The sequence below is a fragment of the Amaranthus tricolor genome, chromosome 4 (genome assembly GCF_026212465.1).
Source record: "Amaranthus tricolor cultivar Red isolate AtriRed21 chromosome 4, ASM2621246v1, whole genome shotgun sequence".
Taxonomy (NCBI): Eukaryota; Viridiplantae; Streptophyta; class Magnoliopsida; order Caryophyllales; family Amaranthaceae; genus Amaranthus; species Amaranthus tricolor.
In genome coordinates this window covers 14,276,104-14,299,255 of record NC_080050.1, presented here as the reverse complement: position 1 = coordinate 14,299,255, position 23,152 = coordinate 14,276,104, and the positions used below count along the sequence as shown (strand labels likewise).

The 23,152-nt window shown below is 32.7% G+C and overlaps 1 protein-coding gene across 5 annotated transcripts; it reads left to right on the top strand.

Moving 5' to 3' along the window:
- Positions 1 to 6,040: 6,040 nt before the first annotated feature.
- Positions 6,041 to 20,647, top strand: LOC130810265 (shaggy-related protein kinase theta-like). Of its 5 annotated transcripts, XR_009041010.1 has the most exons (14): positions 6,041 to 6,456; positions 12,356 to 12,613; positions 12,925 to 13,017; positions 14,318 to 14,377; positions 14,485 to 14,757; positions 14,884 to 14,958; positions 16,701 to 16,757; positions 16,836 to 16,976; positions 18,010 to 18,060; positions 18,161 to 18,256; positions 18,440 to 18,523; positions 19,734 to 19,836; positions 19,953 to 20,087; positions 20,163 to 20,647. XR_009041010.1 is itself a non-coding variant. In XM_057676254.1 (13 exons), exons 1-13 carry the CDS (start codon positions 6,397 to 6,399, stop codon positions 20,012 to 20,014), a joined length of 1,413 nt encoding a protein of 470 aa, XP_057532237.1. In that variant the 5' UTR covers positions 6,041 to 6,396; the 3' UTR covers positions 20,015 to 20,647. The 5 variants fall into 5 exon arrangements, 3 of the variants coding, with proteins under 3 accessions (XP_057532237.1, XP_057532240.1, XP_057532239.1); XR_009041011.1 differs by lacking the exon at positions 12,356 to 12,613; XM_057676254.1 differs by having other exon boundaries at positions 19,953 to 20,647.
- The last annotated feature ends 2,505 nt before the right edge of the window (positions 20,648 to 23,152 follow it).

Below are 23,152 nucleotides of genomic sequence, written 5' to 3'. Positions count from 1 at the left end.
CATCTAGAGCTTCTCTTCTTTCATCATCCTCTTATGAATCAGAATCAATATGCTCATCCTCCTGATCTAAAGAGTCAACCTCGTTCGCATTAAGCCTACCCAAGTGACTCGTGGAAAAGGTGTTCATTACACCACCACCAATGCCACGTGAATGAGTTGGAGAGGTAAACTCATCCAAGTGCTCACTAACGTAATTTGGGTTACTTAACATTTCTGTGAATGTATCATGGCGTACACTAGGACCTGATTCTGGAAGTTCCATGCTAGTCATGACTTCCCTCGCATTATCCAAATTTGCAACCAATTCAACATAAACCTCCATTGCCGTTCCAGGGGCTTGTGATGCCGCATAAGCAAGAGCACTTATGCTTTCATCATTCTTAATCGGGACTAACACATTTTTCCCAGTCACTGGGTATTTCATCTCCATTTTTAACATATAAGAGTAGCGATCACAACCAATTACATCATAGAATTTGCTAACAAACACCTCAAAAGTCGTATTTTGACGATGGATAAACATCACTGTATTTAATCCTCCATTATACCCAACATCGGATCCAGTATAACTTACTTCCCCACCCCAATACACTATAACGGGATAATGATCCATATTCTGCAAGTACAAACATATTTTTCATTTGATTTCACATACACTTAATTGTTGAATGTGAGTAAGGGAAGTGTAAATTTGAATATAAGAATTTTTGATATTAAGGTATTAGAACACTTATTAGAAAGTTCATTACAAATATAAAAGCTAAAAATACCATGAATATATACTAAAACCATTAAACTAACCCTACAAAGTAATAAACTTTCATTGAAGCATTTCATCAAACACTTTATATGCATACAAACCAAATCCTAAAATTCAACTATAAATGTGTAAAATGTAAGCTTAAATCATGAAAACAAGAGAATGTAATAAACAATCAACGTATTTATAACTTCAATTGAAAAAAATAATGAAAAAAAAAAAATTTTGCATATTGAAAACAAATTAGGGTTTTATTCATACCTTAGATGAGGATGAAAATGATCTACTTTACAAGGAAAAGATGGAAATGTAGTTGATTAGTTTAGTTGAATGAGATGAATTGTATATTTGAAGTAAATGAGAGTGAAGAAATTTTTTTTTAAGAAGATACCGGCACCAAGAAGCAAGAAGCAAAGAAGATAATGGAATGAAGAACCAAGCTCGACATTCTGTTTTGTACTGCTACCAAACCGCCACTTCAAGTGGCGGTTTACTTAACATATATATTTTTTTTTTAAAAAAAAAAAAATTCCCATTACCAAACCGCCATTTCATATGGCGTTTTACTCCAGATCCCTGAATAAAACCGCTACCTCATGTAGCGGTTATATAAAAAAAAAAATATTTCTCAAAGCTATCCTACGTGGACGGTAATGTGGGAATTAGTTTTCCATTTCAAGCAAAATGGGAAATACTTTATAAATTTGCATTATTTAGGGAAATGAGTCACTATTATACAAATGACATCTTTATTAATTTGTTACATTATAAATATTAAATTCATATGACTTCTAATAATAATCTTAAATTTATACTTTTTCTTAATAAGTGTGAATATATTTTCAATGCATGTTAAACAACATTGACGGAAGCAAATTTTAGACACCGAATATATTAAATTGATATTTTTGTATTGACTTTTTAACTAAGTTTGAATTCTATTAACTACATAGTATTTATAAATAATGAAATTTAGGTTATGGATATGGATTGCTTCAATATGATTTATTAAAGTGATTATTTGACAATGTGGAGTATATTTTTTCAATTACTAGTGGTTTATTTAGTTGTTTTCTTTGTTTGAATTGTTAAAAATTAATTTTTTTTTTCAAATTGAGGCAAAGTAAGTGAGGTTTAGAGAGGGGTGATATCTACAAAGGAGTAGCAAAGCTTAACAAGGGCTAACAATAACAATATGTCATATCATCTCATTATTAATTACCTCACATTAAATTTGAATCTTTATCAGTACATATTAAGGCATGATTAATCATATATAGCTATTTCACAGATGAAAAGTAGACAAAAACTTAAGATTTTATTATGTGATGAAATAACATTCATACAAAGCGGTGATTCAATATTTATAGTTGATAAAAATTCGCTATAAATGTATTCATTTTCACTAAGTTTATATATTGTTTGATTTCTTTTTCTGTCGTGATACAATATGGTACACAAATATATATTTCAAATATTAAATACAAATAAATATTATTTTATTTTATTTGTGTCTGTTAATATTTCTTTATTTAATTATATAAAAATATATATTAAATAAAATAATATATGAGAAAATTATTTTAAACTACCTATTCTATACCCATGTTTGCAAAAAACTACCTTATGTAAATTTTTTTGCAAAAAACTACCTTATATAATACATTTCTTTGCAAAAGACTACCTTTTAACGGTTTATGGGGTTTGACCGTTAAAAGTAACCATTGACCATCACGTGCTAGTCACGTGAGGTTTTAATCCTTTCCTTCTTCTTCATTTCAGCGCTTTCCAGGCAAACGCTTCTCCTTCTTCATTCGAAAAAGTCACTTCTCTAACTCCTTGAATTCGCTGCTCTGTTCCTTGCGACATCTTGTTGGTGAAGCTTCTAACATTTAGAGGTATGTAGTACTACTCAATTATGGTTCTGTTCTTCATTGTTGTTTTTTATCTTTAAAATTGAATTCGTTTTTCAAATCTGCTTCGTTTTGGCTGTGGTTTTTTCTATTGAATTTCGTGTTATTTATCTTGTACTTTGTAAATTGATTGTTGTTGTGTCTTAATAATTTATTAGGGTTCTTAAAATTAGATAAATCAATAACATGAAGAAATTGAAAATCTGGAAAAAAGCAAGTAGTTCGAAAAAGAAGCATTCTAAGTTGGCAACTGAGTTGGGTAATGTTAGGGTAGATGAGGTGGAGCTCGAAAGATCTGATGTGGCACATGAGGTTGTGGATGAGTTGGAAAGAGCAAATGTAGATGTTGTTGTTGGGCAAATGGGACCACCAAACACATATACGGGTTATAAAGAATGTGTAAGTGCTAACCCTAGATCTAAAACAACTACCTCAGCTGCTATTTCTGCCCTAAACCTTACACCAAATGAGAGAGGCCACATAGAGCAACAACTTTCTGATATTGAGGATAACAGTGATGATGATTACAGTTGTGGTGATGAGGATGAATATGAGGATGATTCTGATTTGTTTGCAGAAAATGTAGTATATGGTCTCGATGATGTGTTTATTGGTGATGATGAAATTAGGTTGATAGTAAATAAGGAGATTGATGAAGAAAACAACAGAGACATATACGTTAATGATGATGAACTGGAGTCTGATGATGATGATTTGGGTGCATTGAATGTTGATGAGGAAGGTATAGGCAGCTGTCCTACATTTAATCCTGAGGTTGATTTCAAGGGTGAGATCAATTTGTCGTTAGGCCTTAAGTTTCCTTCGATATATGTCTTTAGAAAAGCATTAAGGTACCATGCTATTGAATGTGGTTACAATTATTATTACTTGCATAATGGTAGAAGTAGGATAAGTGTGTATTGCTACAATAGATGCGATGTAAACTTGACTAATAAGACTTGCCTTTGTGGAAGTTGGAATCTTATAGGGATCCCTTGTAAACATGCCATGGCTTGTATTGTTATTAGAAAATTAGATGCTAGTGCATTTGTCGATGAGGCGTATCTTGTAGAAAGGTATGTAAAGACATATGCTCCAAATTTTATGGCATGCCAGGACATAAAATGTGGCCGACAACTACTTTAGCCAAAACTTCCTCCACCATTTCGAAAGATGCCTGGAAGGCCTAAAATAAGGAAAAGGAAAAAGGAAATTGATGAAGGTAAAGGAGGTAAGAAGCCTGCAACTATTGTTCGAGAATACAAGCAACGGAGATGTGGTAATTGTGGTGAGTTAGGTCACTACAAAAAAGGATGCAAGAATCCAACCAAACCACAACCAACAAAGATGAAGTCAAAGGGTGGAAGGCCTAAAATGGGATCTTCACCAAATGACGTGCCTTGCTCCAGTAGTGAACAACTAATGCAAAGTGCAACAGATGTATGTACTACATATGTAATGGATGAACAAAGTCAAATATAGAGCTTCATAAGTATATGTTGAATGTTGAATGTTGAATGTAATTTGTCGATTTAATGTAAGAAATGTATTAGTATATGTACATGAACTCAGAATGTACTTTGTTAAATTAGATGTAAGCAAATCAGTATTTGAACTGATAATGTACTATGTGTTTGAATCAATTCCTACTGAAGTTGAGTATGTGCAGCAATGTGTTCTTCATGTGTTTTGTATGTGCAGCAATGTTTTGTATGTGCAGCAAATCAGTGTTGTGTGGAGTATGCAGCAAATCAGTGTTTTTGATCATTCTTCATTCTTCATGTGCAGCAAAAGAATTCATTGAGTATGTAAGGAAATGAGCCATCTGATTTCCAACACAAACTGATGAAAAAGTGCAGCAAATTTAGTATCAAATAAGTGCAGCAAATTTAGAGACTTTGAATCAGTGCAGGAGCATTCTTGAAAAAGAAAGCTGAACAACTGATGAAACAAATCAGTGCTTTGAAAAAAAAAAATTCAGTGTTCCAGGCAAACACAACACAGCAAACAGAACATAAACAGAACAAATGGATATTACAGAGCAAACACAGCCATCTGATTTCCATGCATAAATAGAACGCAAAGACAAGTGTATTTACAATACCTGCAAAGAAATTCAATGGAAAAAATAAAAACTTAATTCATTCATCATGATCATGTTACAATATCCAAATCAATGTTACAATTATTCTTAACTGGGTCCTAAACTTCAATTAGTACCCTTGATTAATACAAGAAACACCAACAAAAAACAAAAGAAAAACCCTAATACAAAGCTTTTAATCTGATTTCCATGCTCCCTCTCATTCATCCATTTCTTCTTAATCATTTTAATTTCTGAAAATGCTTGTTCCTTTCATGTTCCATGCAACAAACCCTTGATGTCAAAACCTTGATTTCGGTTGCCAATTGTCGCTTCTCCTCCACAAGTTTGTTAGTGACTTCTCTTTGCCAAACAGTCATTTCAGGTTGATCAACCCATTTAAACTTTTTGCATCCCCTCCAATTTGTATCAGGATCATAAAATACGCAAGTCTTGAACCTTCTTCCGGGATTTTCCTTGGTCCAAGAAACCCTCCTTGCAAAGGGAACTCCACACCGACATTTTTCAGGTTTCGAATTTTCGCTAGAAGAAGAAGAAGAAGACATTACAAATTAATTGGAAAAAATTGGGTTCTTTTACTGATTTACTAATTAGAAATCAAGGAGAAAGAAAGAAGGGAGAAACAGCAATGAAGATGAATGAATTTGGAGTTTTCGAAGGAAAAAGGAGCAGCAAATGAATTAGGGATTCAAAACAGCAACAAAAGAACAAGAAGCAAGGGTTTATAAGGATTAACAACTCACGTGACTTGCACGTGACGTGATGGTCAATGGTTACTTTCAACGGTCAAACCTTAAAAAACCGTTAAAAGGTAGTCTTTTGCAAAGAAGTGTATCATATAAGGTAGTTTTTTATAAAAAAATTTACATAAGGTAGTTTTTTGCAAACATGGATATAGAATAGGTGGTTTAAAATAATTTTCTCATAATATATTAAAAAAACTGTGGTTAGCAGTAATCACCTACTACCATCCCTAAATCCAAAAGTTTCCTGAATTGTTATTGCAATTTACAATCACTCAATAAAATCATCTTTGGAATATTCCTTCCCACTTATCCACCGTCCAATTATTACAAACTTCATCTCCCAAATCTCAACACGTCATCCTCACCATCATCACCCCTAAAGAAACCGTAATTTTTTACCGTTAGATTATTCCGAGGAACTAAAAGATCCAACGGTGGAGAAACTAGAGTTCAACTGTGTAAGAAAATTACAAGACTCATCAGGTGGAAAATACAAATCCAATTAAAAAATAAAATAAAATAAAATAAACAGCTGAGGTTCGCCATGATTGTAGCTTTGACCATGCCAGAAATGTACTGAAAGAAATTTCATTTAGAGAGAGAAACACCTTCGTCTATTTTCGGATGAGAGAGAATGCTAGAAATTAAATTTATATTTTTCTTTAATTTTTATTGAATTGATTTCCTTTTTTGGTTTTCGATTTTTGATTAGTGTTGCAAATAGAGAGAGAGTTTTTTTTTCTCTCTCTTCTCCACCTTCTTCTATTTCTCTCTCTTGAACTTCTGGAATTTTTTTTCTAGGGTTTGGTATTTTGTGAATTTAATTTGATTTGAATTGAATCTGAAGAAGGGGAGAAGAGAGATAACGAAAAGATGAATGTGATGCGTCGTCTTAAAAGCATTGCTTCTGGTCGCACTTCGATTTCTGATCCAGTATGTTTTTGGCCTTTTTCCCTCTCTTTTCTATTTTGCCATTTTTTTTATGTATTTTTCGTTGAGGTAATTTACACTTGTTGATGTAATTAGTTTTTTTTATCATTATGGATAGAAATTGAAACTTTAATAATTTATGATATTGGCTTGTTAAGAGATAATATGGAAGATATGAGCTCATTGATGAAATTTTGTTTGAATTGATATTGGAAATTTAGTAGGATATGTCAAGATACACGCGAAATTAGCATTATTAGCTTTTTCATTATTTATGTTTCTTGTTATTGATTTGCAATATGGTATATATATTTGTCTTGACCTAGATTTGTCCGTTGATAGGAGAGTAATTTCAAGAATGTGTACTTTCTTTGTCAACGTTTGGGGGAAAATTTTGAAATTGTAATAGTCCGGGTGAAAGTGAACAGGATAAATTTACACAAATATGAATTCCGGTCCACACATCGGATATTAAATTAAACCACTTCTAGGACCGATGACTTTCTAGTGATAAAGAAATAAAATAGTAATGACGAAATAACAAGACAACGGAAGTCTAAAATTACAACTTGAGAACCTACTGGCCTCTTCAAACCAAATATAATCCAATTCAAAATGTACTCACTGAAGTAAAATAATAAAATTTGGATGGATAAAATTCTAATAGTAATTTCGGCACGATAGTCAGCTCGACTATAGGTTCTATTAGAAGAGTCCTCACACACTAGTCCCCACCTGCAAGTCAACCTACTAGTCGTCGAACGACAACATCATAGCAAATTCCAAAGCACATAACAATACACGTTAGAGACAACGTACGATGTATTATATGAGTTACACACAAGTAATGAGTTCATCCTAGCATGCGAAGGCTTTATTAGTTAAATGTCACGTTTGCCTTTCCAAACCCAACTCATGTCGTTGCTCGTCCAGTTCGGGTTGATAGAGTATTCTCAAAATTTTGGAGGAATACACAAGGGAGAGCTAATCCCAAGGCAACCTCCGACCTAAGACGTTGCCCATCATGTTCGTGTCGTCAAAGGCAAAAGTATGCATACCCCCATGATGACCGTAATGATCCAAACTGCCATGGGAACAATAACAATGATATTCCAATTCCAATTAAATAGCCCCATTTGGGTAACTATACAACCATCCTCAAATTCCAATTTAAACTCTGTACAAATTATTATGGGGGTCTAATTCTTACGTGATAAACCACATCACAATATGGAATGAGTACAACATTACTTTACATAACCGATTACAATTGTATGGTCTAAGCGCGTACCTTAGTAGCATGATTAAAGCAACTCAAGTGCTTCGCGATTTGAATCTCAACCTCTTATGAATCGAGGTCCTAAACACAACACATACAAAAATCACGTATTAGAACGTGTTTACACATTTAATCCACTCCATACCATTTAATCCACTCCATACCATTAAGGCACTACTAAAACTTTATAATTTTAAATGATTTCATCCAAATTCAAAAAATTCCAAAAATTTAAAATCTAACCAGTAACTTCAAAGGCCATTTTGGACAGTTTAGAAAATTCAAACGAAAAATCAGACTTCACCACTGCGTCCGGAAGGCATCAATTACCTTGGGTACTAAATTTCATAATTTCTAACATCCATTTACCATTTTTAATTAATTTTAGCATTTAACGAGTTTTGAATACAACAGATAAGTGAAACGACAACAAAACACATTCGACATCTCGGATCGGGGTGCGACTGCCGAGACAGTAGCTGTTGTCCCTTTATATATATATATATATATATATATATATATATATATATATATATATATATATATATTCTTATTATTTAAATCATTAAATTCCTTTAATCTCATTCTTATAATTACATGACTAAATCACAATACATAAAAACCCACAATCACTACTACTAATTGAATCTCAATAGTGAACCAACCAAAACTCTTAACACTTACACAACTCAATATATATATACATCTACACATATACAACACTTCATTATAATCAAGACATGAGAAATCATCAAATTAAAAATATTCCCATAACTCATAAATCAATTTTTTTTCCTTTTAACATAAACGAAAAGTTATGAACTCATAAGTTGTGATAATTAAATAAAATAAATCCACAACACTTAATTCTCTTAACAAATTAAGATTTTATTAGAGAATCATAATCTAAAAAAAACAACTTCTTCAATCAAAATATATAAACACAATCCTTCAAGCAAATTAAATTTTGCTAAAGGATTATGAACTCATGAGTGACTATAAATTGACCCATATATATTCCTTCTAACAAATTAAAATTTTATTAAAGAAATGTAAATCATAAGAACTTATTTATAATCAACTTGAATATAATTCTCATAACAAATTTTAATTTTCTTAAAGAATTACTTATCATGGAAAGTTATAAAAAAAATCATGACTTAATCCTTTTTACAAATTAAATTTTGTTAAGGATTTATAAATCATAGAAACTATATAAAATAACTCATGAATTAATTCTTCTAACAAAATCAAGATCTTTGTTAAAGAATTATAAATCATGGAACTATATAAAAACATTATGAGAAAAAAAAATAATTCCTCTAACAAAATAAATTTTGTTAAAGAATTATAAATCATGGAAAAAGAATCATATAAAGTAACTCATGACATAATTCTTCTAACAAATTAAATTTTTGTTAAAGAATTATAAATCATAAAAACTAAAAAAAAAAAGAAGACATACACATAAACACAATTCCCTCTAACAAATTAAATTTTTGTTAAAGAAATGTGTAATGTATGAAAATAACCAAAATAAATACTAAGAACAATAATTCTTTTAATACAAATAAAAAAAAAAAAAACTTTGATTAAAGAATTTAAATTTCAAAACTTACAATTTCAAGGATTGAAGATTGAATAATAGAATTGAACACCCAAAAACTCAACTTAAGAATTTTCCTCACTTTTCCTCTCAATACTACACTTTGGCCAAAAATTTTGAAGCAAATGTGAAGAAAAATTTCTGATTTTTTTGTGAGTCAAAAGTCGAAGGTCATTAGCTTGATTAACCTCCTTGATTCAATTCCTTAATGCCTAAAATAATTACCCCCTTAATTAGTATTAAGGGAGGAGTTACAAGCTCCCCAAAAGCCACTCCACAACCGGCTCCCCCTTCCTAAATTTTTTTTATTATTTTTTTAATTAATTAATTAATTCTTCGATTTAATTGATAGACGAAAAGCCGTTACGCGATAACACGCGCGTACCACTTAGATAATTAAACAATCAAATAACTAATTAAATTAAATAATCAAATAATTAATTAAATTAAATAATTATATATTTTTTTTCGATATTTTAACGGGGTGTTACAGAAATATATTTGGTTTGGTAGTTTAGATGGTAATCTATGGAGGTTGTTGGAGTAAATGAAGATATTTTGTGGAAATAAAGTGTTCGTTTATTTATGTTTTGGTAAGATGTTTCATTTTTTTTTATTGAGAGCACTAAGGACATTTTAGAGTATGGCGATATGTGCATTCGAGAATGTAGATGTATTAAATAACATGTTAGGAGTTCAAAATTGGGAAAAGGTGATTGCTAATGATGATATAAAGTGCTATGAGAAGATAGATTTGTTTTGAATCCCATGATTTGTGGTGTCATCCCAATAGAAGGTTTATTCTGTCATGTCAATTTAGGAAATATAATGTCAGGACTATTTGGTAAACTTATGGTTGTTGATATGAGCTGCGTTCTATGGCCATTTGGGAAGAGTTGTTTGAAAAGGCTGCAGTCGTTTTAAAAGTTTCCATATCTGTTAGAAGCACTTGCTACCGATGCTAGAGAGCACTTATTATCTTACCTTTCATAGTGCTAATAACTGTTACCAAAATCAAAGCTATTTATTCTTCTACTTGGAGAAATAGGTCCATTCATGTTGATCGTCGTTATCATGATCAAGTTACAGTAAAGAAATGATGTTGTGTAAATTTGAATTAAATCATTTTATAATGATCTTCTCAAATGAATCTTTGTTTTTCCATGCTTTTCCTTCCTTACTATCTGTAGGGTTCACCTTGTTTTTGGGCTTAAGGTTCAGTTGTTTGTTTTAGTTCTCTGCATGGTCTATGGAATCTTGGAGGTTTGTTAGTCATGTGTATGTATCACATATCCTCAAGCATGTCATGTGGTGTGATTCTACATAAGAACTATTAATTCCTACTCTCTGTTCACTTATTATTCTGGGGCTGAAGACTTCATTTGCTTGCTTTAGTTAGCTGCGTCATCCATGTAATCTCTGAGGTAGGCTAGAAATGTGTATGTGGATATGCAGCGTAACTTCCTGATGATATAGAACAATACTTTTGCACCTTATGTTGCTCAATAAATACATGTCTTAGATGGTTCACAGCTGGTGTATGAAATATGGGTTATTTTGCCTGAATTCTGAATGTTGACAAAGGACATTGTTCCCATATTTGATGTCATAGTGCTTCACAGTTTGATCAGAATAGCTTTGATCTGTCTTGTTTGTTTGGGTGTATGATATATCAAATAAAGAATTGGATGGTGAGATTGTGAATTTTTCTGAGGGTGTAGCTTAATTAGGTCTTATCATATCTACTATGCCCTAGACTAGACACAAGCCTACATCAAGCATACTCCTATACCTTTGAAGAGAAAGTGCTAGATAGATCAAGCCCTATCTCCCTGACATCTAAATGGTTGCTTCGTGCTTGCCCTTGATCTAATATGCTATGACCATTTGCTACTTAAAAAAAATCAAAGTGTTAATTGAGATAATTAATCTATCCCTTTATAAATTTATTAACCAATGTGAAGGATTGTTGAATCTTTTGGCTCCACTGAAAATTGCGTAAAGTATCTCAAATGTTCTGAATTTGAATTTCTTTTCCTTGAGTTGTAATTTCTAAAGCCGACTGCAAAAAGTAATGGAATAACAAACTATAATAGTAGTAGTTAATTGCAAGAGTTGACGTTTCTCTTGAGTCTTGAGAGTGTAATACTCCTTCATATTCACCACAAGTGTCCCATATACTTTTTGAACACTATTCATCTATTACTCTTAATTTGTATTTTATTATTAATCAATAAGTTAAAACATAGTCAAGTGGGAGATAACATTGTGCGCTATTACTAACAGCGGACAAAAATTGAGTCAAAAAGTCAATCCAACAATCGGATGTTGTTACTAATAGTGGGCCGTTAACATTCAATTTAAGGGCAATCAACTAAATTAAAAGTCAGCCAACAATCACCCCCTAATAATAACAGCGAGCGATTGAAGGACCGACAATAATACTATTGAAATAAAAATACTATATAGTATTTTGTTATTGATCTATGTTAAAATATGAGGTGTATATTTTCTGGTTTAAATCTTTTTGATCAGTTAAGAAGTCATGTTTTTACCTGATGCTCTATAGGCTTTGTACTCCCTAGAAGTTCTCTTTGTGATTTATTGAAGTGGTGTTGCATTTTAATATTTGATAAATATTGTTTTCATCTTTCTAAAATATTATAAGCCAGTTTTCTTAGGAAAAACTTGTTTGAAGTAAATCCTTTGCTAGAAGACGGTTCATTGCTCTATCTTGAAGTATTTTATTTTTAGAATGAAATAGAAACACTTTTAGTCTTGGGGTACAATCGAAGATAACTTGTGGACCATCTTAGACCGTGGACAATCTATTGGGAAAGAATAAGACCCCTGCAAGAGCTTACCGCATAGCTGATTCAATACATCTTAATCTGCTAGTTGGCCAGTTCACTTTTCCTCTGAAACATTTCATCTATTGTCGATGAGCCTTCATATCTTGTTTCCAACCTTTTCATATCTTTTAGTTTCATTCCAAGGTACAATCTCTGTTTATTTAGGGCGGGGACTGTATCACAAAGAGGGCCAAAGTTGAGCAAGAAACAGATGGAAGTTTCACTGATGAATCACACCCTGATGAGAGATGTACTACAGAATTAGAGCAACGTGTAGCTTCAACATCCATGGAAGCTGTTCCAAGCACATCTGGTGTCAATTCTATTATTAAGATGCAGAAAGTTGATTATGATAAGCTTCCTACAGAATTGCATGGAATGAAAATCCAGGATAACAAAGCAAATAAAGGTGATGATGATAAGGTAATTCAGAGGCAATTAGGCCTCCATGGACTGGGCAAAAGTTTTCCTTGTAAAATTGGTTATTGGATAACCAGTTTTAAGTTGAAATTCTTCAATATAGATTAATTATAGAAATTTATTGGTCAATTCTATTGCTTGATGCTGTAACATTGAAATATTGTTATTCCAATGAAGTTTTGGTTGTAGATATTAGTGAGTTAGCTGACAATGGGAATCAGATTTCTTCCCATCCTTGTTTTTTTTGACTTACGTTCTATTCTTTACAAAACTATGAAGTTAGGACTTACTCATACATTGTCATGAATATATAGGACATGGAAGCAGCTTTTGTTAGTGGAACTGGTACTGAATCTGGGCAGATAATTACAACTACAATGGGTGGTAGGAACGGACAACCAAAACAGGTCATTAGTGTTTTTTTTTATATTGTTTTGATTTACTTGTTAATTTAGGCTGAGGGCTATTGCTCGAAAAATTTTCTTGCTTGTTGGTCTTCCTTCTTCTACAAATCATTCTGATTTACTTGATAGTTTAGACTGAGGTCTATTGCTGAAAATAAAAATTTACTTTCGTGTTTGGTTTTTCTCATCTACATATGCTTATCTTCCTCTCCATCTATGATCTACCTCTTTTTTTATCCTCCCCCCTACTGGAATAGTTATCTAAGTTCTAAATTATTGATGCAAGCATGGGCAGCTCAGGAGGATTATCTGTTGATATTCATTTGTGGGATTTTCCGCATATTTTAAGCATTAAGTCCTTGAAAATTCGATTGATAAATTGGTAATGGAATTGTTAGGAGTTTGTCAAAAGAAATTACTCAATGTTTCTAATTTTGCGTAGATGCAGAAATATTTCATTAAAAGCTGGGAGAGAAGTTTGCATCATTCATTTGGTGACTTGTTGAGGGCTAGTATTTCCTAACTTTTTTTTTCAATTTTTTTTATCTCATCTAGGGCTATTATGCCTGTGAGCTCTTCTATGTCATATAATTAAATCATTCAGAATTGGTTTTCAGGTAAGGAGTAGGGATTAAACTTGATGGGTCAGGATAAGTTTAGGTATTCTAGGAAAGAAGTTTGTACTAAATCTGTTCTAAACAGGGTGCCATGTGTCAGTTGTCATTGATCTATTGGCTGGGTACTTCTGTATAATTGGAGAATTCTATGTAGGGAAAACAGTAAAGCCTTAATGAGATTTCTCGTGGGTAACTAGAGCTGCTGCTGAATGGTCATTAAATGATTCATCTTTTGGGTTTAGTAGCCAACTAATTGTATTACCAATTCCCTATGTTATATACACTAATGTATTGGTACTTCTTGAGGGTATCATGGTCGGAGAAGTTTCAGGCTTATTTATTTTTCATTTTTTGATAATTGGCAAGATTGTTAATTGGTTATATTGACTGGTTAAGTTTGGGGTTGCTTTGCTGCTCATCAGTATGCTAAGCTGAGATAAGGGGGTTTATATTTTATTAAGGGGCTCTTTTAGCTTTAGGTTGACTGGCTAAGTTGGGGTTGATTTACTGCTCATCAGTATGTTAAGCTGAGACAAGGTCTTTTACTTTATTAAGGGCCTCTTTATCTTGAACTGAATGAGTTCCCTGCTGTAGACATTAGACATGTTTTTACTCCTTTATGTTTGTAGTCTTAAACACTGCATGACTGTTATAGCTGAACAGTGTTTTGTTTGACTCTGTCCCAGACAGTTTCTTACATGGCGGAACGTGTGGTTGGAACTGGGTCATTTGGTGTAGTCTTTCAGGTAATAGAAACTGCAACTGTCTCTGTTAGTGCCTTGCGTATATGATATTATAGTAATTTATTCATGTTCACCTTTCTCCTTTGACTGAAACCTAATTCAATAATCAGGCCAAGTGCTTGGAAACCGGTGAGCAAGTTGCAATTAAAAAGGTGTTGCAAGATAAGCGATACAAGAATAGGGAACTCTCAATTATGCGCTTATTAGAGCATCCAAATGTTGTTCTACTGAAGCACTGTTTCTATTCTACGACTGAAAAGGATGAGGTTTATCTCAATCTTGTCCTGGAGTACGTTCCTGAAACAATTTACAGAGTTTTGAAACATCATAATAGGATGAGTCAGCACATGCCAATGATCTATGTACAACTATATACCTATCAGGTGAGCTTGACTACTGTCTAGATGTGAAATGTGAAGTACTTTTCTGACTTCTAGATCTTTTTATTGATCTTACATAAGTTTTCGTTACCATTGGTTTAAATGAAAGCACTCTTTCCTCGTTTATAGATTTGTCGTTCACTCAATTACATACACAATGTTATTGGTGTTTGTCATCGCGACATCAAGCCCCAGAATATACTGGTGAGTTTCCCTTCAATTTTTTTCTCTAATTATGGTTCTGGTGCATATAGATTTCACAGTTTGTTGGTTGATGTTTCCATTGGCATTTGGCATGTCGTTGTTTTAAAATGTCACCTTTTAATTCGTTTTATATAATATGCCAATGAATGTGTCTTGCTATGTCCTTGTCTTGAAATTATTGGTTTAGAACCTGGACATAGTAAATTAACAAATGCTTAGGAATTAGAATTATCATCTATGTTTGGGAGTTTGAAGATTTTATTCTTGTCATGCAGTTGTACCTTCTTTTTTGACTAATTGAAATTATTGTTAGGGTAAGTTAGACATCTTGTTCAGGGGGTCTTTGAGGGTGTGCGTGGTGATCTACCGCACAGGGCCCCCTCTTTCTCCCGTATATAAAAAAGTTAATCAAAAATTAAAATATGTTAAGTTTATTAATAAAATAAATAAATTTACTATAAATAAGGCTCTATTCTTGTTGTCACGGTTTTGGTTTTATAATGACTTTGGGGAAGCAAGCAAACTCATAAAAGAGGTATTAGTATAACCTGTTTTAAAATTATAGGGAACATTTGACTTTTGTGGTTAAAACCTTATGGATTGGCAATTACATTGTCATTATTTAATTCACTGGTAAAGGTAATAGATATTATTAAATTCTTTATCCTGATAAATAAAGCGATGATATTCAGTGCTTTTTATTTATGTGATCAAATGTGTAATCCAAATATGGGCATAACATTAATAATAGAACTGAACTATCCATGGAAAAAAAATTGCGGTCGCGGATGCGTTTGCGGAAACGGTCGTGGTGTAGCGGAAAACTGCTATAACAGAGAAATAAAGCAATGTGGTTTGCTCTAAGTGGCACTCGCAGTTTGCTTGCATTGGCACTCCAATTCGCAGTTTGCTTGCAGTGGCACTCGAATTAAATTGCACAAACCCATTCTTTGTTTTTGGAAAATATGAGCATATTGTGTTAAAGCAATGTGGTTTGCTCTAAATGGCACTCGATGCAATTGGAAAACGTAAAAAGGTACTAATACTAAAAACTATGTACAAAAAGATGCAATTAAAAATAGAGTTTTTAGCTAAATTTCTACTATTGTTGGATGGATTTTATGAAGCTTCACTATATTGGGTTAGATATCGATGCTCGAGTTGTCAAGATCTTTAAAATGTCTTCAAGATGCTAAAGGGTGATGTTGATGAAGATGCTAAACGGTGATGGTAATTGTGTGGTATTGGTAGGGGTGAAGGTCGTGTGGTGTAGTGTGATGAAGTGGATGACGAGGATGATGAAGCTGGGGTGGTCTCAGGTCTGTGGTGGTGGCGAGGGGGAGGATGGTAGAAGGGGTGGGGAGGGGGTTTCTTTTCTTTTTTTTTAAGGAGTATATATAATTTTACAATAATATCTATAACAGTAAATAGGTAAAGAGTGTTTTGTGTAACATATAGCAAAGGTGAGATTATCCTCAACGTATGAGTGAAAGGTTAGATTATTATGTCAGTTTGTCCTAAGCATTGTCTGAATTATTGTCTTGTGTAATTCAAATTTTGCATTTTATATAATCTTGGCAGTATCATTGTCAGGATCTCAATGGTGGTTTCGATGTCCAAGTTCATTTTCGTATGGTATCTTTGCAAAGACTGTTATGGTGGAGATTTGATGCTCGTAACTGCAATCTCCTATAGTTATAGTATTATTATTCTGCTGAGATCTGTATTCCCGGTATTTGCAGGTTAATCCACACACTCATCAAGTCAAGCTGTGTGATTTTGGTAGTGCCAAGATGCTGGTATGTTGCTTTTTACATTTAACCCAGTTAAAAATTTTCACTTGGTCTTGTTAAGTGTTATTTTGTTTTCAACTGCAGGTACCAGGTGAACCCAACATATCATACATATGTTCTCGATATTATCGGGCTCCGGAACTGATTTTTGGAGCTACTGAGTACACAACTGCTATTGATATGTGGTCTGTGGGTTGTGTGATGGCTGAACTTCTCCTTGGACAGGTTAGTTTTTGCAGTTTTTACATTTATGCAATTTTTGATGATGGAGTCTGTTTTTCACCAGTCTTTCTATCTATGTCATCTTCTCATCTAGTGTTATAGTTTACAAACCATTAAAACGCATCATTAATTTCGTGAAAATGCATAAGAAGCCTTGTATGTTATTGTTTTACTTTTGATTGTCCTTCATTACCCCGCTTTGGCAGAAACCTTATCTAAGGCGCTTGTTTAATGTGAGGATTAGGAATAACTGTCCAGCTTGGTGCACATCTTACATTGTTTTTTATTGCATCTTCTGAAATGAAAGTGGCATTCTGTCATAATTTATGGTGATGTCTACCTGATTCATTTTATGGTTGATGGTTAAATATTTGTGGATAAATGAATGCTGCCTTGAGCCCTTAGATTGCATCTGTGAAGCTGCTAGGGCACACAAGTTTTTGCTGATTATTCTGTGTCCTACAATATATGAATTGAGAATTGGCCCACCTTTAGCTAATCAATAGTGCATAAGTTTGAACGCACGTAGTAGGTGTCAAACTGAGATGCATGGAGAAAAAAATTATACTCTCCTGAGCTTGGACATGTCCTGAGAAGATGATGGTGACATAATGTTCATCTTGTCCAGCTATCATGCTGTCAATATGGGGCTAGATGGGAAAGGATGATATGGGATACTCAAATGTGCGCGTTGATTCGGAAAGCAGGGTTACATTTATATGAAAAAGAAAAACCCATGAGGCATTTTGTTTCATGTAGTTTTGAATTTTAATTCTGAAGTATACTCTTAGTGCAATTCAAAATTGTTGTCAACTAGAGTCTCTTTCCGTATCACTCCATTAAGAGTTGGTTTTGTCTGTATCTATGTGCCTTTTTTAGTGAATTTTGAAGGCTATTTGTGGAGTAATAACTGAAGTGGCCATTCTGCCTGTTTATATGTGTGCATTTGACCCCCAAACCCGAGCCACTTAGCATTGGGATAATGACATGAGCATTTTCGTAATTTTTCTTGAGGACTGTCTTTGATAATTTGCAGCCATTGTTTCCCGGAGAAAGTGGCGTTGATCAACTGGTAGAAATTATCAAGGTATGCCTACAGATTGTTCTGCAATTATTTTGCTACATCCATATTTCCTCCACATTTTCACCATAATATCCACTATATTTTTTGTTTTTTGTGGTGTTAGATATTGGGAACTCCAACCAGAGAAGAAATAAAGTGTATGAATCCAAATTATAGCGAGTTTAAGTTCCCTCAGATCAAGGCTCATCCGTGGCACAAGGTTTTGTTTACTTCTCTTCCTCTCAAAACATGCACATGCACCCATATCGCATGCATCAATATAGGAATGCTTTTTCTCAATTTGTTGGAGATTCTTTTTTCTTTTGTTTTAGCTGATTTAAGTTAAAATAATATATGGAATGTCAAAATGGAAATAGAAAACTAAAACAGTATCTTATTTCAGGTGTTTCACAAACGTATGCCCCCTGAAGCTGTGGATCTTGTATCAAGAATGCTCCAGTATTCACCAAAGCTACGATGTGCAGCTGTGAGAATCTTTTACAATAAATTAATTATCTCTGCTTTGATTATCTTCCGTAATTGGCATTGTTTTGAATCAAATTCCTATATGATATGAGAGACTGTTAATTTTTATTTTTTAAATTTCTGACTATACATTGTGTTTGGATTGAGGGATTTAGAAGAAAAGAAAAGGAGGAGATTTGGAGGGATGGGTTTTCCTTTGTTTGGATAGCAATTTTGAAGGGAGAAGGATTTGGGAGAAAGAGATTTGAAGGGGTTTTGTCTTTTATTTTTGTTAATAGTGAAATCTTTTCAATTTTGGAAGGATTTGGAAGAAAAATGGTATATTATCTATCAAAATGATGAAAATGACTTGCTCTTACCATTTATAATCTTTATGAAACTATGTAATTTCCTTCCATGATTTTTAAGTACATAATTTCATCTTTCCTATTTTCTTTCTCTTCCCTCCATTTCCCTCCTAAACAAACAAATAAATTATCTCCTTCCATTTCCCTTCCCTTCCTTTCTTCTCCCTCCCTTACCTTTCTATCCTAATGCTCTATCCAAACACAGTGTTAATGTGCTTTCAAGTATCCATTTAAGTTCAGAATTATAATGTTTCTAACACGTGGGGTTGGTGTCCTTGATGTTGGTGTGAATTTCATCTATATCATTTCTCTTGTGCTCCTCCTGCACCAAATAAAAAAATACAAAGAAAGAAAATCGGAAAACCAACGTTAGACTTTTGCAAAGGTAAAGATCTGGGTGTAGCATACATGACCACGTGGATAGCTGTGTGAAATCTTCATTTTAAAAGGGTATTTGGTGATTGAAAATCTGGTGGTGTGTAATATCATCTCTTTTTTCTGGGTTGAAGTGGTGTTTCTAGCCTACACTCTTGTTCTAGATCATGGGCTACTGGAACAGGGTTGGAATACTGCTGAAAATACTGGCATGATACGGGTGGGTTTGTTTTGATCACCTATAATGTATTTGCATACTTCATATTGTGCTGCCTTTGCGAGTCGTCCCCCCCCCCCCCCCCCCCGTTCACCTCTCCTTTCCCTGTATTTTGTACATTGACATGTTCTTCGAACTTAGTCACAAACTTTTGCTCCTTACCCCTCATTGTATGCATTTATTGCTTTTTTTGGTTTTCGTATTTTAATAAATCAAATTGTCATCATGGAAGTTATCAATGGCTTCTTAACTCATATATAATGCTGTCTCAGCTTGAAGCTTGTGCACATCCCTTCTTTAATGATCTGAGAGATCCCAATGCATGGTTGCCTAATGGAAGACCTCTTCCTCCTCTTTTCAACTTCACACCCGAAGGTATGTTATGCGCCTTTTTCTTCCTTCAGTAATCTCATCTCTTTTTTTTTATTATTTTTTTATTTTTTTATTTATTTTTTATCTCAATTCTCAACTATCTAGTCAATGTGTTTCAGAGCTGGCTCATGCAACACCTGAATTGCGTGCACGTCTCATACTAGATCCGACAAAGAAATGATACTTTTCAAAAGACTGGTTGCATCTCTGGGCAATAGCTTTTTTTCATTTGGTAACCCACAAGCAGTATCACTGTGAGTGCGCTTCAGTTGAATTATACAGATATCTGAAAATTATATATTTGTGACTGAAGTCGCTTGCTCTTTCAGTGGCTGTCTGTAATTGCGGAAAGTTTCAAGTTCAAAAGAGTGAGATATTGGCGACAATGGAGGTCTTTCAGCTATGTATTAAGAGTTACCGACGCCTCCATTTATTGTGAATTGTCGATGTGTAATTGTCTGTTTCTGCATCATCCTTTGTAATCTTTAGACATCAGTAATGTAATGGGGGAGTTTACTGTTTTGTGCATTTTAATGAGGTGTGTTTCATATTTTGTTCCATCTCCATTTTAAGGAGTATTCTTCTGTAACCTTTGTATTAATAATATGAAACCATGTCAATTATGCATTCTCTGTTTAATACCAGTACTTGTAGAGTTCCAAAATCAGGGACCGAATATTTTTTCATTTCTTAGAACTTCAATCTCAGGTTTGGTGTAAATCGCTGTTACTAACAGCGAAAAAAAAAAAACAGAAAAAATAAAAGCCTAAGTCGCTTTTACTAAGAGCGACTTAAGGAGTTGACTATTCAACTCCTTAATCTCGTAGGTTGGAATGAAGAAGTAACTGAAATAACGAAGAAGACTTAAGTCGCTGTTACTAACAACGAATTAAAAAATAAAAATATATATTTTTTTTAAGTCGCTGTTAGTAACGACTTTATGAGTTTTAAGTTTTCAGTTCTCAGTTACTTCTTCATTCCAACCTACGAGATAAAGGGGTTGACCAGTTAACCTTAAGTTGCTGTTAGTAACAGCGACTTATGGGTTTTTTTAATTTTTTTTTTGTCTTTCGCTGTTAGTAACAGCGACTTTTACCAAACCTAGATTTGAATGTACGAACGCTTATTTTGGGAATTAAGTTTTCACGGAGCTTATTTGGGGAAAAAAGTTGTTCAATTGTCTTATTTTTTTCAAATTTTCAGATGATGATGCTTCTATTTTACACTCATGCAGATGAACTTTTGAATTCAGTGTTTTTCGTAAAAAAATATAATCATTTACCTGATTTAGGGAACACAAATTGTTGTGAGAGACTGTCTGGACCGTGTCTAATTGGGTTGACACATTATATTGAAAAGAAGTGTAACTGTACGCTTACTCAGTTGGATTTTAGGATACCTCAAATAAACATTTAGGATAACTCAAGTATGGAGTTACAATATGTCAAGTAAGTGTGTTTAGCATGTTGTGTCAATTAAGTGTTTTTAATTGCCTGATTCTTTTAAACCTCAAATACATACTTGGCATACTTCAAAATGTCTATTTGAAATACCTTAAAAAACTACTTGACGTACTTCAAATACCTACTTTACAAACGCAAACGCATACTTAATATTCCTCAAACACCTAATTTACAACCCTAAATACATGCTTGGTATATCTTAAATCCCTACCCGACATATTTCAAACACCTAATTTACAACCCTAAATATGCTTGGTATATCTTAAATCCCTACCCGACATATTTCAAACACCTACCGGGTATGTATACTCTAAATAACCTAATTACATATCACAAATACCTACATGGTATACCTTAAACACTTATTTGGCAACCCAAAGATCTACTTGATATAGCCCAAAAATACATGTTTTGTATATCTCAAACTCTTGCTTGATATACCTCAAACTCTTACTTGACAACCCTATATCTACCTGTATACTTCAAATTTCTACTTAATATACCTCAAATACCTATAATTTATATCAAATTTCTACTTGGAATACCCTAAGTTCCCACTTGTTATATCCTAAAATCCTTACCATGATGATTTTAAAAGATAATTAATTAGTATTTTTTTAAGTGATCACTTTTTGTGGGTTGAACCTCCTAAGAGCCCGTCTCTCAAAGTGGCAAGGAGAATTACTGTTCGAAATCGGTGCGAAAACACAAATTAAAAAGAAAAATGATCCTATAATGAGGTTAAATCCGTTACAAATAGTATATTATAACATTGTACTTTAAATTTCGAATTATATAAGCGCAATGTATCACCAAATCATAATTATAAATCATGTTAAAATCATAATTTTTCTGAAAAAATGGTAAATGACATATTTTATGAAGCCCTAACAAATAGCTTACTTTTATTATTAGTAATTTGCTTATATGGTATTTATTGATTTATTTTTTTTTAAATTGTTATGTTTTCTTTATTTAATCTAAAAATACGTATTATTAATTGTATAATAATGTTATAAGACTTTGATTGAATACTAAATTGAGATAAAATAGGAGGAATATTTTTTCTATAAAATACTCCCTCCAATTGAATTTAGTTGTCTCAATTAATTTTGCACATATGTCCATGCTTAATCAAACCTTAGTATCTTAATTCAATTCATCTCAAAAAAAAAGTATCTTAATTCAACTTAATTAAAAAATATAAAAGGATTATATTAATAATCTTTTAATTAAGACAAGCAAATAAGACCGTACTTGATTATGCTTAAACTAATAAATTAATAATAAAATATATAATAAAAGTATTAATAGTGCTAAAAAATAATGTAGAATGTGAACATTTAGTTATTATGCCAATTTGAAGTTCAAGTGGTTCATTGGAACAAAATGAAGGAACTGATAGTATGACTGAAATTGATCGATATAATTATGGTTTTCTAAATAAGTATTCTTAACATTTATATAAGTAAATTGTCTGCTCAGGGTTATGTGTAAACATACCTAATGAAAAAAATAACCCCTCAAGGTCAGCCTACTAACATTATGCTTAACATTTATATAAGTAAAGATTGCACCTACTATGAAGCAGTCAAAGAGTTGAAAAGGCTATCGAAGAATAAATAGTTCAGCTATGTAATTTTCTGCAACTTTTTTAATTGTATTTTAATATTTTGTAATTATTTTTAAATTTAAGCTATTTTTTTAATTAATTTGTATTAGAATATTAGCATATCTTAGAATAATATCTCTTTCATTTCTTGCATATTTTTGTATAATTTTTGTGATTATTTAGAATATTAGGAAAATATTTAGTTTCCTAAAGTATAGTGGTAATCTTGTATATATTAACATTA

Bases quoted from the DNA above. Each gene is read 5' to 3' on its own strand.
- LOC130810265 (XM_057676254.1), top strand. From the start codon at position 6,397: ATGAATGTGATGCGTCGTCTTAAAAGCATTGCTTCTGGTCGCACTTCG. The intron at 14,378-14,484 runs GTAATAGAAACT...TTCAATAATCAG, and splicing joins CATTTGGTGTAGTCTTTCAG to GCCAAGTGCTTGGAAACCGG. The intron at 19,837-19,952 runs GTATGTTATGCG...AATGTGTTTCAG, and splicing joins TTTCAACTTCACACCCGAAG to AGCTGGCTCATGCAACACCT.